The 15,508-nt window shown below is 36.6% G+C and overlaps 1 protein-coding gene across 1 annotated transcript in view; it reads right to left on the bottom strand.

Annotated features, from left to right (window-relative positions):
• Positions 1–10,716: 10,716 nt before the first annotated feature.
• CUNH14orf28 (chromosome unknown C14orf28 homolog) overlaps positions 10,717–15,508 on the bottom strand; it is a 19,631-nt gene continuing 14,839 nt past the window's right edge. The window contains exon 3 of the mRNA XM_007950160.1: positions 10,717–10,900. Within this exon, the coding sequence (XP_007948351.1) occupies positions 10,717–10,900 (184 nt within the window). The remainder of the gene's footprint in view (positions 10,901–15,508) is intronic.

Consider the following 15,508-nt stretch of genomic DNA (forward strand, 5'->3'; position numbering starts at 1 on the left):
AGAATCCCAATCCACAGAAGAGTGTCTCTTTTCCCAGATGTCCATAAATATACTGGAAGTAGGCCACACCCCTAGGGAAACTCCCTTTCAATGAATTGGCTGCTCAAAACATATACATCTGATCCTATCATGGGAATAAGCACATCACAACTGCTTAAACCACACAGGATTGTGGTCCAGCCAAGCTGACACACAGCTCCAACTATCACAACAGGCAAGAAAGAAAAGACCAAAATGGATGTCAGAAGAAACTCTGAAATTTGCTCTTGAATTGAGTAGCTAAAGTGAATAGAAGAAATGATAAAGTAAAAGGGCTGAACAAAAGATTTCAAAGGGTGGTTTAAGAAGACAAAGTAAAGAATTACAATGAAACATGCAAAGACCTGGAGTTAGAAAGCCAAAAGGGGAGAACACACTCAGCATTTCTCAAGCTGAAAGAACTGAAGAAAAATTTCGAGCTTCAAGTTGCAATATTGAAGGATTCAATGGGTAAAATATTGAACAACACAAGAAGCATCAAAAGAAGATAGAAGGAATACACAGAGTTACTGTACCAAAATTGATTGGTTGACATTTAGCCATTTCAGGAGTTTGCATACAATGGAGACCTGATGGGAAGGAAGAAAGAAGTCCAAGGTGCACTGAAGAAATTGGTGAAAAACAAGGCTCCAGGAATTGATGGAATATCTATTGAGATGTTTCAATAAATGGATGCAGTGCTAGAAGCACTCACTTGTTTATGCCAAGAAGTTTGGAAGATAGCTACTTGACCACCTGACTGGAAGAGATCCATATTTGTGCCCATTCTGAAGAAATGTGATTCAACAGATTGTAGAAATTATCAAACGGTATCATTAATATCACACTCAAGTAAAATTTTGCTGAAGACAGAAAGTGGTTGCAGCAGTATATAGACAGGGAACTGCCTCAGGAGAGGATGTGGAATGAAGGCCATCATTGCTGATATTAGATGATTCTTGGCTGAAATCAAAGAATACTAGAAAGGTGTTTACCTGTGTTTTATAGGCTATGCAAAACCCTTCAACTGTGTGGATCATAACAAATATTTTGAAGAGTGAGAATTTCACAACATTAATTGTGTTCATGAGGAACCTGTATGTGGACCAAGAGGCAGTCATTCAAATAGAACAAGGGGAATACATGGTTTAAAATCAAGAAAGGTGTGTGTCAGGGTTCAACCCTTTCACCTTACTTGTTCAGTCTGTGTGGTGAGAAAATTATCCTAGAAGCTGCACATATGAAGAACAATGCTGCATCAGGATTGGAGGAAGAACCATTAATAAACTATGATAGGCAGATGATACAACTTTGCTTGATGAAAGTGAAGGTGACTTAAAGCACTTACCGATGAGGACTGAAGACTACAGCTGCAGTATGGATTACACCTCAACATAAAGAAAGCAAAAATCCTCACAAACTAGACCAATAAGCAACTTCATGATAAATAGAAAAAGTTGTCAAAGATTTCATTTTACTTGGATCCACAATCAACACCTGTTGAAACAGCAGTCAAATTAAACAACATATGGCATTGGACAAATTTGCTGCACAAGGCCCCTTTAAAATGCTAGCGTAAAGAAGTCACTTTGAAGACTGAGGTGGGCTTGACCTAAGCCATATTCTTTTCAGGAACCATATATACAGGTGAAAGCTGGACAATGAATAATTAAGGTTGCAGAAAAACTGATGCATTTGAATCATGGCAAAAAACATTGAATTGAATATACTAGCAAACCAAAAAAACAACAACAACAAAAAAAATCAAACTCACTGCCATCAAGTTGATTCTGACTCATAGTGACCCCCATTGGGTTTCTGAGGTGGTAAATCTTTACAGAAGTAGATTGCCCCATATTCCTTCTGTGGAGTGGCTGGTGGGTTTGAACCAACAGCCTTCTGGTTAGCAGTCAAATTCCTTAGGCACTGTACCACCAGAACTCCTTTAAATATGCTATAAACCAAACCAAACCAAACTCACTGCCATCAAGCTGGTTTAGACTCATAGCGACCCCTCCTTGGGTTTCCGAGGCAGTATCTCTATGGAAGTAGATCCCCCAATCTTCCTTCTGAGGAGTGGCTAGTGGGTTTGAACCACCAGCCTTCTGTTAGCAGTCAAATGTCTTAGACACTACGCCACCAGAGCTCCTGACAATAGACTGTCGGAAAATCGAACAATCTGTCTTGGAAGAAGTACAGCAAAGTACTCCTTAGAATGGCCAGACTTTACTGCTCATACTTTGATCATGTTATCAGGAGGGACCAGTCTTGGAGAATGATATCATGCTTGATGACATAGAAGGTTAATGAAAAAGAGGAAGACTTTCAATGAGATGGATTGAGTCAGTGCTGCAACAATGGGTCCAAGCATGGTGAAGATTGTGAGGTTGGTGCAGGACTGGGTATTGTTTTGTTCTGTTGTACCTAAGGTTGCTATGTATCAAAACCGACTGGATGGTACCTAACAATAACAAGCCTTCCTTGTCTTTCTCCTTTAGTACTGCTTGGTTTTGTGTTTAATTGATTTATTGCAGATGTGAATCAGACCATTGTGATCCATAGGTTGTTCATTAGTTGATTTTTGGAAGTAGATTGCCAGACTTCTCTTCCTAGTCTTAGTCTAGAAGCTGAGCTAAAAACCTGTTCAGCATCACATGCAGATCTCCTCTGCTAGATGAGTGGTGGCTGTGTATGAGGTGCCTTGGCCAGGGCAAAGAGGTACATTGTTCAGGAAGGCAGGGTCTAAATAGGAATGGACCAATTACTTTTGTGGTGGTGATCTGGAAGGATGTCTTGGAAAGGACACTCTTGTGTACACTCTGAAGAGTTAATGGTTTAAATGGAGAAAGTTGTTAGAGGGGGAAAGAGACCTCAGATTAAGAAAAGCACCAGGTTTTTAATGTAATCTTGAATTGTGGTAGAGTATGTGTTCCCTAGAATTACTTAGAAGAATGCAAGTCTTCAAAGGTTTTAGAGCCAGATTTTAAATGACTTTGAAATCCCATATTTATGTGTTTGACTGCATCTGGTGAAGAAATTATTTTGAGCAGAAACAAGATGGAATATTTTATCATTTGATATCTAGTGAAATTTAAGCTATTCATGTTCCCCCTACATTTTTGTATTTGTATTGAATTTGCATTTCAAATTACTTCATGAACCTAATTTTTTTTAGTATTTTAATGCTGTTATCTGCTCAATTATCTTAATTACAACAGAAATAAGAACAATAATTTTCAGCCAACAAACTTTAAATATTTGCCCAGAATTTAGTTCATTTTCTGCAGCAGCACTACTCACCTGCTACATTAATTAATAAAATACTGAGTGAGGAGTCAGCAATAATGATAGCTTCTTACTTTCATACTACTTTCTATGTGCCACCCACTAAATGCTATACATAATAATTCATTAATACTCACCACAACCTTGTTAGATATATTTTGTTATTATTCCCATTCTACAGTGAGGAAACTGAGGAACCAAAAAAAGTTAAATATGAAAAATAAAAAGCTCATAGTAAGCGGCAGAGCTTGGATCTGAACACATACATTGTGGCTTGCTCCCAGGAGCTATGGTGATACAATGGTTAAAGCACTCAGACGATAAGTGAAAAGTCGGTGATTTGAACTCATCAGTCACTCCATGAGAGAAAGATGTGTCAGTAGGCTTCCGTAAAGATCTTGTTGTTATTGTTACATGTCATCGAGTCGGACCCGATTCATAGCGACCCCTCCTTGGGTTTCCTAGGCGGTATCACTATGGAAGTAGATTGCCCCACCTTCCTTTGGAGGAGTGGCTGGTGGGTTTGAACCGCCATCCTTCTAGTTAACAGTCAGCCTTGCAAATCCCATGGAGCAGCAGTTCTATTCTGTCCTTTAGGGTCGCTGTGAATCGGAATTGACGGGACAGCAGGGGTTTTGGCTTTTTAGCAGTATATCTGGCTCGAGTCCTTGCATTTAACTGCATACTCCTGCCTCTCCTTGGTGTGGAAACCAACAAGCAAGAACTGACGGTAATAGTTGTAATCTGCAATTTTATCTTTTTCCGGGTGAAAATGTCAATCCTGAATCAGATTTTCTGGAATTTCCATAGCCCTCAAGGAACAGGAATCCTAACCCTTCTCAGAGGAAGTGAAGGAAAGAGGATTCCAGAGACTCATGAAACTTTAGAGGAAGCAGGTGAAGGTGTTAGGTTACAAATAGAATTTTAGCTGGGGTGTTGTTGGCAGAGAGTCCAGAGCCAGTCTCATTAAAGGAGTCACAACCGTATGTTTTTGCCAAATTATGAGTGTCTGGGAGCCATAGAAATAACAGAAGAAAACTAGTCTTGCCTCATCTAAATTAGAAAGTAGGTTAATAACTCACTGACCGAAAAGTTCACGTAGGATCTTTCTTTTTAGTTTTACATTACAGGCCACCAAGTTTTTGCCATCTAGTGGTCATAGAGCATACTGCAAGAGTTGGAACTCAGAAGTCAAGTCATTCCAGAAATCCAACCAAAAATTCACTCACCAGGTATTTAAAGAGGGTTCACCAAGTGTTCTAGTTACCTAGTGCTGCTCTGACAAGAAATATACCACAAATGGGATGGCCTTAATAAACAGGAGTTTATTCTTACAATTTGGAGGCTTTAAGTCCAAGTTCAAAGTGCCAGGCTCTAGGGGCTGGGTGAAAGCCCCTCAACCTTAGGGTCCAGCTCTGCCTCCTGTTCCTGGCCCACTGGAGCTAGAGGTGTTTCTTCACTCAGACAGCTGCTGGCTGCTGAGGCTGAGAAGCCCCAAGGTTGGCAAAAGTAAAAAGGCACAGTCCTGATGTTACCAAACCACACCGCAGGCCATTAACTTAGGTCCATTGTAAGTCCAAAGGTCAGCAGAGCACAACAGGCTGCTGAGCAATGACACGGCTACATGCAGCGTCTAAGCATGCCATAGGCTGGAGTCCATTCTCAAAGTTTCTTCTTATATAAAGAAAGCAGACCACATGCCCAAAAGCAGCTACTCAGCTGCTCCCAGTAGATTCCACTATGGAGTTGATTACCAGTTTCATCATGGGGAATACTACATCCAGCTGCCCAGCCACTCAGCCAGGCCTAGCCAAGTTGACATACAAACATAAACATCACACCAAGTGGCTCTCTCACTTTCAAGTCTCTTTCCTCTTTTCAGGAATAGAAAATATTTAATGTTATTAGTACCTGTGGATTACTTTAGTTGGAATAAATTTCCTTTTTAATTGAAGGTTTTGAAAATTCTGGCTTTTATCTTTAATTGTAGAATTTATATCTTTCTAATAGATATGAACGTTGGTTAGATTGTTAAGGTAGAATGGAGGGAATTAGACCTTATCACTGTCCTTGAAATCATAAACTGGATAATCTGTAGTGTCTTTCCTTTACATACTTCCTGCCAGGATGGTAGGCAGCAACTGTGTGAAGAGGCCTGTTTAACTTCCCAGCTGCCCCAAGCCTGTACCATCAGATCCCCAGGGGCTTACCCTGGTATATAGTATTTCTCTCTCGACAGTAATCATTGATTTACTCATTTTTTCTTCTCTCTGACGTGCACATCTCCAAAGCAGAAATCCTTTCTAATTCGACTAGCGAATTATGAATTCTCAATAAATAGTTATTCAATGAATGTTGCCAAGGATGTGTGTGTCATACTAACTTGTTCTAGTTTATAATCCCCAAATCAAGTTTAGCCTGCTTGGACAAAAAATCCTGTAGCCAGCCTTAACCTAAGCTTTTCTTAACATGAGCACAGGTCAGCTTCCTCTTTCCCCTGTCCATTTCTTGAACTTCTCTCCTTTTTTCTGCACCAAAATAACCATCCATTAAACCAAAACCAAACTCACTGCTATTGAGTTGGATCTGACTCATAGTGACCCCTCCTTGGCTTTCCAAGGCAGTATCACTACGGAAGTAGATTGCCCAACCTTCCTTCCGAGGAGTGGCTGGTGGGTTTGAACAATCAGCCTTCTGGTTAGCAGTCAAGTGCCTTAGGTACTATGCCACCAGAGCTCCCTTGGCCTTAGTTTAGTAGTACTAAATACAGTTATTTTACATGAACTGCTTGCCCTTAATTATTCAAATAATTAAATGTCATTAAATCATTTAATTGTAACAGTAAATTGTTCATATGCTCAAGATGGACAGCTTTTTGTTTATGTGTCACAGTAGTTATAGGCAGTTCCTGGGTTACACCACCACTGGACAGCTCATATTTGCCCTTTATTGTTATGTAAATTTGCCATAACTCTGAGACAATTGAACCAACCTCTAAACAAAACCACACCCGCTGCAACCTCCATTGGGTTTCCAAGGCTTTGGAAGCTGATTGCACAATCACCTTCACTTGCTGCACGTGCAGCTTTTAAATCTTTAAAAAGGCATCAAGCTTTTTCTTGCACTAAAGGCTAAATAACAACTGCATGCATCTGTTCCAACTCACCTATAAATTCCTTTCTTAAAAAATTTAAGAGCTTGTTTTACATTCAACGTGACATGTACATTTAGTTTCATTCCCCATTCGCCATGTCCAGCCCTAACCCAATCTCCTCCCCTCCCTACCCTATAACCCTCCCCTTGTTCTCTTCATATTTATGCCCTCCTGTTTGTCCTGCATTTCCTCAATTTGAATGTTGGTCCTCTGGTGTCCCATAGTCTATTGCTCTAAGGGATGTATTTCCATAGAGTATGTGGGTGTGTCATCCTGGGTTGAGTGGTCTGCGTGTACATCTTGTTAACTATTGGGCTGAGAACCAGCCCTTGGGGGTATGTTTTATTCCAGGTGCAGAATGTATTCCAGGGCCATAGTATTGGGAGTCTCGCCAGATTTCATCTGACCAGTAATTCTGGTCATTACTGAGTTTTTTCACCTATAAATTCTTAAAGACAGAGTTAGGAATGGATCCTGATTGTAACCCAGGAGTGCCTGGTGCCTGCTTGTATAGCTTAGTTGTGTGCTCATACTTTAATGATGAAAACACATACTTGTGGAATTCAGAGTCATCTTTAGTTATTTCTCCTTCATTGGATCAGATCCAGTGGCAATGCTTCAAATATTAAACAAACTCAAATAAATTATAAATAAAAAGCTACTCTGAAGGATTACTCTAAGTAAAACTATTTGCAGAGATTGGGAGGGAAAGCTTTCTTTTGCTGAAGAGCTTAAATCTACTTTATTTGACCAGAATTTTAAATATATATATATGCTTTCCCTTAAGTATAGCAGTGTTTGGTGGCATTTGATTTAAAATATATTCTGAATTATTTCCTTATATCTTCTGCTGTCCCCTCTAAGTAGATTATTCTGGTTTCAAAGACTTTTAAAAATACACATTCCCCTAATTCTTTTCCTCCTAAAACAGTGCAGCTTTTCTAAGAGTTCTCTGGGTTAAAGACAAGTCTTTATACCCTCAACCTTCACACTTTGCAGATAATCTAGTTCTGTACATTCCTTTGGATTCTTTTTCTATGTACTAACAGTTTGGTCAACAGGAGATAATTTCTTCTTTTGGCACACTGGCCAATTTCATCCTTAAATCTATTAAGATCTCAGATGGTTGTAGGGTAAGGAGAATAGCTAGTTTATTGTCATCGATAGAAAAACACAGGGAATGAGTTTAGTTTGTTTAGTCAACACCTGAACGGAGGGAAATTCCTAATAGAGAAACAGACTGTCTACAAAAAGAGGGGTTGCTATGAGTCGGTCGAGGGCACATAACAACAACATTACATTCCTGGGAGCTCTGGAAGCATAGTGCCTAAGGCATTTGACTGCTACCAGAAGGCTGGCCCACCAGCCACTCCTCGGAAGGAAGGTTGGGCAATCTACTTCCTCCTCAGAAACCCAAGGTGCGGTCGCTATGAGTCAGGTTCAACTCGACAGCAGTCGAGTCCTAGCACTAGAGATACCAAAAGAAATACTTATGATTTTATACATCATAAATTGCCTTTAACTTGATTAACTATCAATTTTATTCACAAACTTCTCAGATTATAGTAGTAAGACAGGGACTTGGGAAATGAGTGTATCAGAAGTAAATTATATGATTAAAATGAAGTGTGATGTATTGTTTACTACTATTGAGTAATGATATTTTTTAAGCTAATCAGTGGTTCTCATCCAGGGCAATTTTTCCCCCATGAGGTGTATCTGGAGACATTTTTGGTTGTCAAGGCTCAGGGAGTAATGCTACTGGTATGAAGTGGGAAGAAGTCAGGGATGCTGCTAAACAGTGTATAGAATGCCTCCTCACCCCACTTGTAATCAAGAATTATCCAGTCCAAAATACTGGTAGTACCAAGGTGGAGAAATTCGGAGTAAATCCTACTGGAAATAGCAAACTAAATGCCAACAGGTATTAGTTTGAAGGCACAAAGAAAAAAATTCTAGTATATTTCTCCAATTTTAGTACATATCTCTAGTAAACAAATTAGGTTTGGAATACATTTGTTAAAATCTCTATTTTTTTAACCTAATTTACCAAAGATAAGTATTTCAGGGGACTATGAATACATGCCTGGGATCTAAAGGTAAACATGTCAAAATGAGACTGAAGTACAAATAAACAGACAAAATGCTTCCAGTCCTTCTTATTCTCTTGTTCAATTTCAAATAATCACTTTCATTATGGTCATATGTTCAAAAGCCAAGAAGTAAATTATGACTGTTTCATTAAAATGTGTTTCGTCTAATGTAATACACAACTAGTAAGCATCTGGTACTGATATTTCATGATATTCATCCTTTGGAGAGCACTTTAAAAGTCTGTTCTCTGCAATCCAGAAGCAAAAGGAGGAGGTTAAGTATTACTCTTACCTATATAAATTTTGAGTTTTGGAGTTTTTTACTGATAGGAGCTACTGCCTCAATAAATAATAGTAATAATATAAAAATTTGAAAAGTTCATCAGTAAGAGAGAAGCTGAGACATTTGCCTGTACATGAAAGAGATAGAAAAAATGTTTTATTTATTATCATGTATCAAGGTGATCAAGATTTTAATAAACATCTTAATCCTCACAACAACCCTGTGAGGTAGGTAAATCATTGTTTTGTAATAAACTAGTATTATTCCAAATAAAGTGCAATTGTTAAAATAACTCTGCATGAAGAGTAACTTTAATAATGACATAATTTACACTTTAATATTTGTTTTTGTATGCTCAGATTTATGTAATAAGGTGTCTGTGGAAAAGTTTACTGTGACTCAAATCTTATTTAAATATAATCGAGACACCATTTAAGTAATGGTAAATCCCTTTGTAAAATAAATCAATATTTATGTAAAAAAGGAATTTTCATAGTATTTGCTCAAAGTTATACAAATACTACATTTATCTATTCTCATTCTTCGGCAAATTATCTTAATGTGGCACCAAACCAATATAAGATTTTATTTACTGAATTAAACCTCAGTGATTTGGTATATGGCAGTGAACTGTGTTGTCACATAAAAGTTCTCTAAATATATTGCACTTAATCTCAACCCAAAACCTAAGGCAGACCATTTATTAAAATGTAAACACTAAGTAGAGGCTGATAAATTTCAAAAAAGTATTTTTCCTTGAGAATCTTACTTTAATTTTTCCTTTGAAAGGAGAACAGATCTTAGGGTCTTTATAAAAAAGCGTAATACTCTGATAACTATAAAATTCTAGTGATTTTCACTGCAAATGAAAGCCTCATGCTATCAATTTATCACATACAAGGGAGCCAGCAGATGCCACCCCAAAAATTTAACTAGTTTTTTCTCTGTCAATATACGATTTACAAGGAAAAGAAATATTCCCAGGCATTCATTTTCCTCTTAAATATACAAAGTACTTTTCTATTGTTTGTCCAACATTAGTAAACATCTAGATGCTTAATATTTTTTATAGTTGACTTATCTGCAAAATACATTTTTAAGACAATTTCTGTTAGATTTAATTATGAGATAAATATTTAGGATATTTATAGAATTTATTTGTAACAATAACTTTAATTAAGCTTGGAAGCTTATTTAACACTTAAAATCCAATGGAAAAGTTTACAATACTTTAGAGCAAGTGGTTAAAGTAATTTTCCATTATAAATAGTTCAAGTCCAGAAAAAACACTCTCATCTACGTACTTTAAAAATTGCTGTAGACAAGTCAGGCAAATCAACGGGTAATATAACCTAATCCATCTATAAGTTGTACATTCAAATCCATACCAGACCCAACAGTGCACTTTGGATTACAGTGAGGTAGGGCAAAGCAAGAGAGTCAGATGTATTCTGAATTGTTAAATTTATATAAACTGAAATATTGACTTCTACCCAGCTTTTATTTGGATATCCAAAAAGAAAACTTTAGAACTCAAAGGACAAAGCATTTTCTTGGATTCAAGGACAGAATTGTAAAAACGGTTGCCAAAAAATCCAAAACTGTTGACGTTCATATAAATAAAAACTACAAAGTCTACAAGATTTTTTTATTTCAACATAAAATATGCTTGTATAAAAATAACCCAGGAAATATAAAAAAGTACAAACATTTTGCATAGATAGAAATAGAAAACATTTATCTGCAGCTAAGCACTGGATAATACACCTCTGAAACTAGTATAGTTGAACTATTTCCTTGGATACCAAGTATATACAAAAGAAGCCCTTAATCTGGGGAGCATGGGCAGGAGGGAAACAATTTAATTCAGCATCAGTCTATATTTATTTTTCTGTTGCTCGAATATAAACCAATGATGACAAGAGGAGAAACTCTGGGGGTTTATTTAACAAAATTAAATTCACATTTCTGAGGCCATCATAGTGCATCCAATGTCCATCAATCTGGAAAGCTGCAGAATAATGATGTTCCTCTTTGTTAAATAATGTGGCACCTTCCAATAAATACCTGCAAAACAAATGACCAAGTGTAGCAGAAAATTATAATAATTAGTTAAGATAAATATTCCTTAAATTCTTAACTATGGAATTAAAATAAATCAAGATTATTTACATTCTGCTCCCTTAAAAACACATCCACCTGTATAAATCATGTACTGTAACTGGTAATTTGGAATAAAATGTTTAAGAATCTTTTTTATTTTAAGGTGAAAGTTTTCACCACAAATTAGATTCCCCTTCAACAATTTTTATATCAATTGGTCTGTGCCACTGGTTATAAATTTTACACTGTGTCAGCATTCTCATTATTATTTCCATTTTATTTGTTCCGTTTCCATTGATCTAGCTTTCTTTCCTGTCCTTGCTTTCTCGTCTTTGCTTTTGGGTAAATGTTGACCATTTTAGTCTTAGATAGTTCATTGTTTAAGGGAGCACATTACTCACAGGTGCTACTGTTTATTTTATTAGTCAATCTATTATTTGGCTGAAAGATGATCTGAAAAAATAGCTTCAATTCCATGCTCAAAGGTTATCTTAAGGTGATAGTTTTGGTGGTTCTTCTAGTCTCTATTGGTTCAGTAGGTCTGGCCTATTTTTGGAATTTGAGTTTTGTTTTACATTATTCCCCTAATCTATCCAGGTCTTTCTTTTGTGTCCCTGGCCAGAACAGTCAGTAATGGTAGCTGGGCACCACCTAGTTCTGGTCTCAAGTTAGAAGGCTGTGATTTGTATGGGCTATTAGTCCTGTGGATTAGTTTCTTTGTTGAAACTAATTATCTTGTGTTCCACATGAGTAGAGATCAAGAGTTGTATATTAGATGGCTGCTTGTAAGCTTTTAGACCCCAGACACTACTCACCAAACCAGCATGTAGAAGTTATCTTTGTGAACTATGTTATACCAATTGACTAAGTTGTCCCCAAGACTACAGTCCCAAGCCTTTTAACCCTGTAAACTAATTCTGCTGGTTATTTGGATATGTTTAGGAAGTCTCTGTAACTGTGCCTATGTGGTTTGTTATATATGTGGATATATGTGCAGTACATACAAATGTGTGTGTGTGTTTGTGTGTGTGTATACAGGTACATTTATTAGCACATGCCTCCTATACACATACATGCATCCATATCCATCTATGTAATCACATACTTTTTTGTTTTTAACTGTTGGTGCAAAATTGTTAAGTACAGCATTTGACAAAATTTTCCCTTTTTTCTCATGTACTTCTTAGTGACCTTATTTACCTTGGTCAAGTTGTGCTGACTTTACCCAAATTTGGTCTTGCTTTTCTCATCACCAAAAATGATAAGTTCTACTATCTGGAAAGTGATTCTCCCTCTCTCTTCCTCCCCTCCCTGGTAACCATAAAAGAACTTTGCTTTCTGTGTATTTATCTATTCTTGACTTTTTATAGTACTGAAACATAGTTCACAAATATTTATCTTTTTGTGACTGATTTATTTCATTCAGCATTAATATCCTTCAGAAGGAGCTCTGGTAGCGTAGTGCCTAAGGCACTTGACTGCTAACCAGAAGGCTGGCGGTTCAAACCCACCAGCCACTCCTCGGAAGGAAGATGGAGCAATCTACTTCCATACTGATAGTGCCTCGGAAACCCAAGGAGAGGTTGCTATGAGTCGGGTCTGACTCGACATGCATATAACAACAACAATAACAGTGTCCTTCAGAAGGAGCTCTGGTGGCACAGTGCCTAAGGCATTTGACTGCAAACCAGAAGGTTGGTGGTTCAAACCCACCAGCCACTCTGCAGAAGAAAGACTGGGCAATCTCCTTTCATAAAGATTTACTGCCTCAGAAAACCAATGGGGGTCACTATGAGTTGGAATTGACTCAATGGCAGTGGGTTAATGGCCTCCAGATTCATCCATGTTGTAAGATGTCTCATAGACTTCTCATTATTCTTATAGTTGTATAGTATTCCATCATATGTATGTACCAGTTTTTAAAATCCATTCCTCCATTGATGAGCACTTACGTTATTTCTATCTTTTTGCTATTGTGAATAATGTTGCAATGAACGTAGGTATGCATATGTTTATAAATGTCACTACTCTTATACATCTAGGATATATACTGAGGAGTGGAATTGCTGGATTATAAGATATTTCTATTTCTAGCTTTTTGAGGAAATGCCATACTGTTTTTCATAGTGTTTGTACCATTTTACAATCCCACCAGCAATGTATAAGGGTTCCAATCCTACTACAACCTCACCATCATTTGTTACTTCTGTTTTGTTGGTCATTGCCATTTTTGCAGGGGTAAGATGATACCTCCTTTTAGTTTTAACTTACATCACTCTAATGGCTATGATCACAAGCATCTTTTCATATATTTGTTGGCTGCATAAATGTCCTCTTTGTTGAAGCATTGGTTCATATCCTTTGCCCATTTTTGACTGGATTATTTTCTTTTCATTGTTGAGTTGTTGGAGTTTTCTATATAGTTTAGAGATTAGACCTTGATCTGATATGTCTTTGTCAAAGATTTTTTCTCAGTGTGTAGGTTCTCTTTTTACTCTCTTGGTAAAGTCTTTTGATGAGCACGAATGTTTAATTTTTAGGAGGTCCCAGCTATCTAATTTGTCTTTTCTTGTTTGTGTATTTTTACTTTTTTTTGATAGGCTATTTATGCAGAAGAGTAAGTCCCTAGTTTTGACCCTATGTTATCTTTCAGAAACTTTATTGTTATTGTTACCTTTCAGAGACTTTATTGTTTCAGAAACTTTATTGTAACTCTTAGGTCTTTGAGTGATTTTGAGTTAGTTTTTGTGCATGGCATGAGGTATAGATCTTGATTCATTTTTCTGAATATAGATAACAAGTTCTGTCAGCACCATTGGTTAAAGAGACTGTCTTTTCCCTACTGAATGGACTTTGACCCTTTGTGGAAGATCATCTGCCAGTAGTTGGATGGGTTTATTTCTGGGTTCTCAATTCTATTGCACTGGTCTATGTATATTTCATTTTATCAGTATCAGGCTGCTTTTAATACTGTGGCTGTACATTAAGTTTTGAGATCAGAAGTGTGAGGCCTCTTGCTTTGTTCTTCTTCAATATTGCTTTAACTATTCGGGGCTTCCTTCCTTTCCATATAAAGTTGGAGATTAGTTTTTCCATTTCATTAAAGAATGCTGCTGGGATTTGGATTGGGATTGCATTTTATCTATAGATCACTTTTGGTAGTACTGACATTTTCAGTGTTAAGTCTTCCAATCCATGAGCATGGAATATTTTTCCATTTATGTAGATCTCTTTCAGTTTCTTGCAGGAGTATTTTATAGTTTTCCTTGTATAAGTCTTTTATGTACCTGGTAAGGTTTATTCTTAGGTATTTTATTCTTTTGGGGCATTGTTGGTGCATTTGGATTTTATTAAATGCTTTTTTTGGTATCAGTTGAGATGATCATATGATTCTTTTTTTTTTTTTATGTGGTATGATATCAATAGGTATGAATTTACTGCTGTTGTTTTGTTGCTTTTATTTATTTTTTGTGGTGTTAATGGTTTCTTTGTTCCACTTAATTTTTTGTGCTGAGTTATTTTTGTTTACAGGTTTTCATTTTTGTTGTTGTTCATTTTGTGTTTGTTGGTTCTTTTTGATATTCTTTATTTTTGTAGTAGATTTATTAATCTTCTTAGTGGTTACCCTAAAATTTACCTTTATTTTCCTAAAGTTTATAGCAGTTTGTTATATCTTGATATTGCTATTATTTTCTCTACATATGGAAGTTCTGTATTTACACGATTTCTTTTCCCTTTTTGTTTAAAGTTGTCATCATTTCAGATTGAGACCTCTGGTTCTCTGTTCTCAGTTTTGTAGCTTTATTTTGCTTTTGAGAATTCTTTATTTGGACTGGTGTCTGGGTAATTCTGTTTTATGTCTTCATCTCTAGTTGCTGTCTGATGTAGCTGGTTCTGTGTAGACCTCCTTTAATATTTCTTGTAAGACTAGTCTGGTTTTTATACATTCCCTTAATTTCTGTTTATCTGGGACTGTACTAGTTTCACCATTATAGTCGGAAGACAATTTTGTTGGATACATGATTCTTGGTTGGCAATGCTTTGTTCTTTCTGAGTGTTGTATATTGCATCCCATTGCCTCCTTGCCTGCATATTTTCTGCTGAGAAATCAGAGCTTAGTCTTATTGGCACCCCTTTGTAGGTGATACTTTTTTTTTTTTTTTTCATGAGCTGCTCTTGGCATTCTTTTTTTTATCTTTGGTTTTGGAAGGTTTGATTAGCATATGTCTTGGTGACTTTCTTTTGGGGTGTATCCTGTAGGGTTTGCTGAGTTTCTTTGATGGAAACTTTCTGTGTTTCATGATAATAGGGAAGTTTTCTACCAATAAATATTCTACAATTCTCTCTGTGCTTTTCTTTCTCTCACCCTGTTCTGGAATTACAATTACGTGTAAATTATTCCTCTTGATGGTATTCCACATAACTCTTAGGCTTTCTTCATTCTTTTTTCTGATTGTTCTTCATACAAATTAGTATAAGGGATTTATCCTGTGTTTCATGGATTCTTCCTTCAAGAATCTTTTTAATGGATGTAATTTAAGAATTTTTGTTTTTTAACTTTTTTTTTTTTTT

This window comes from Orycteropus afer, unplaced genomic scaffold (assembly GCF_000298275.1).
Source record: "Orycteropus afer afer isolate SDZICR_OR568_19922 unplaced genomic scaffold, OryAfe1.0 scaffold00265, whole genome shotgun sequence".
In the NCBI taxonomy this organism is placed as follows: Eukaryota; Metazoa; Chordata; class Mammalia; order Tubulidentata; family Orycteropodidae; genus Orycteropus; species Orycteropus afer.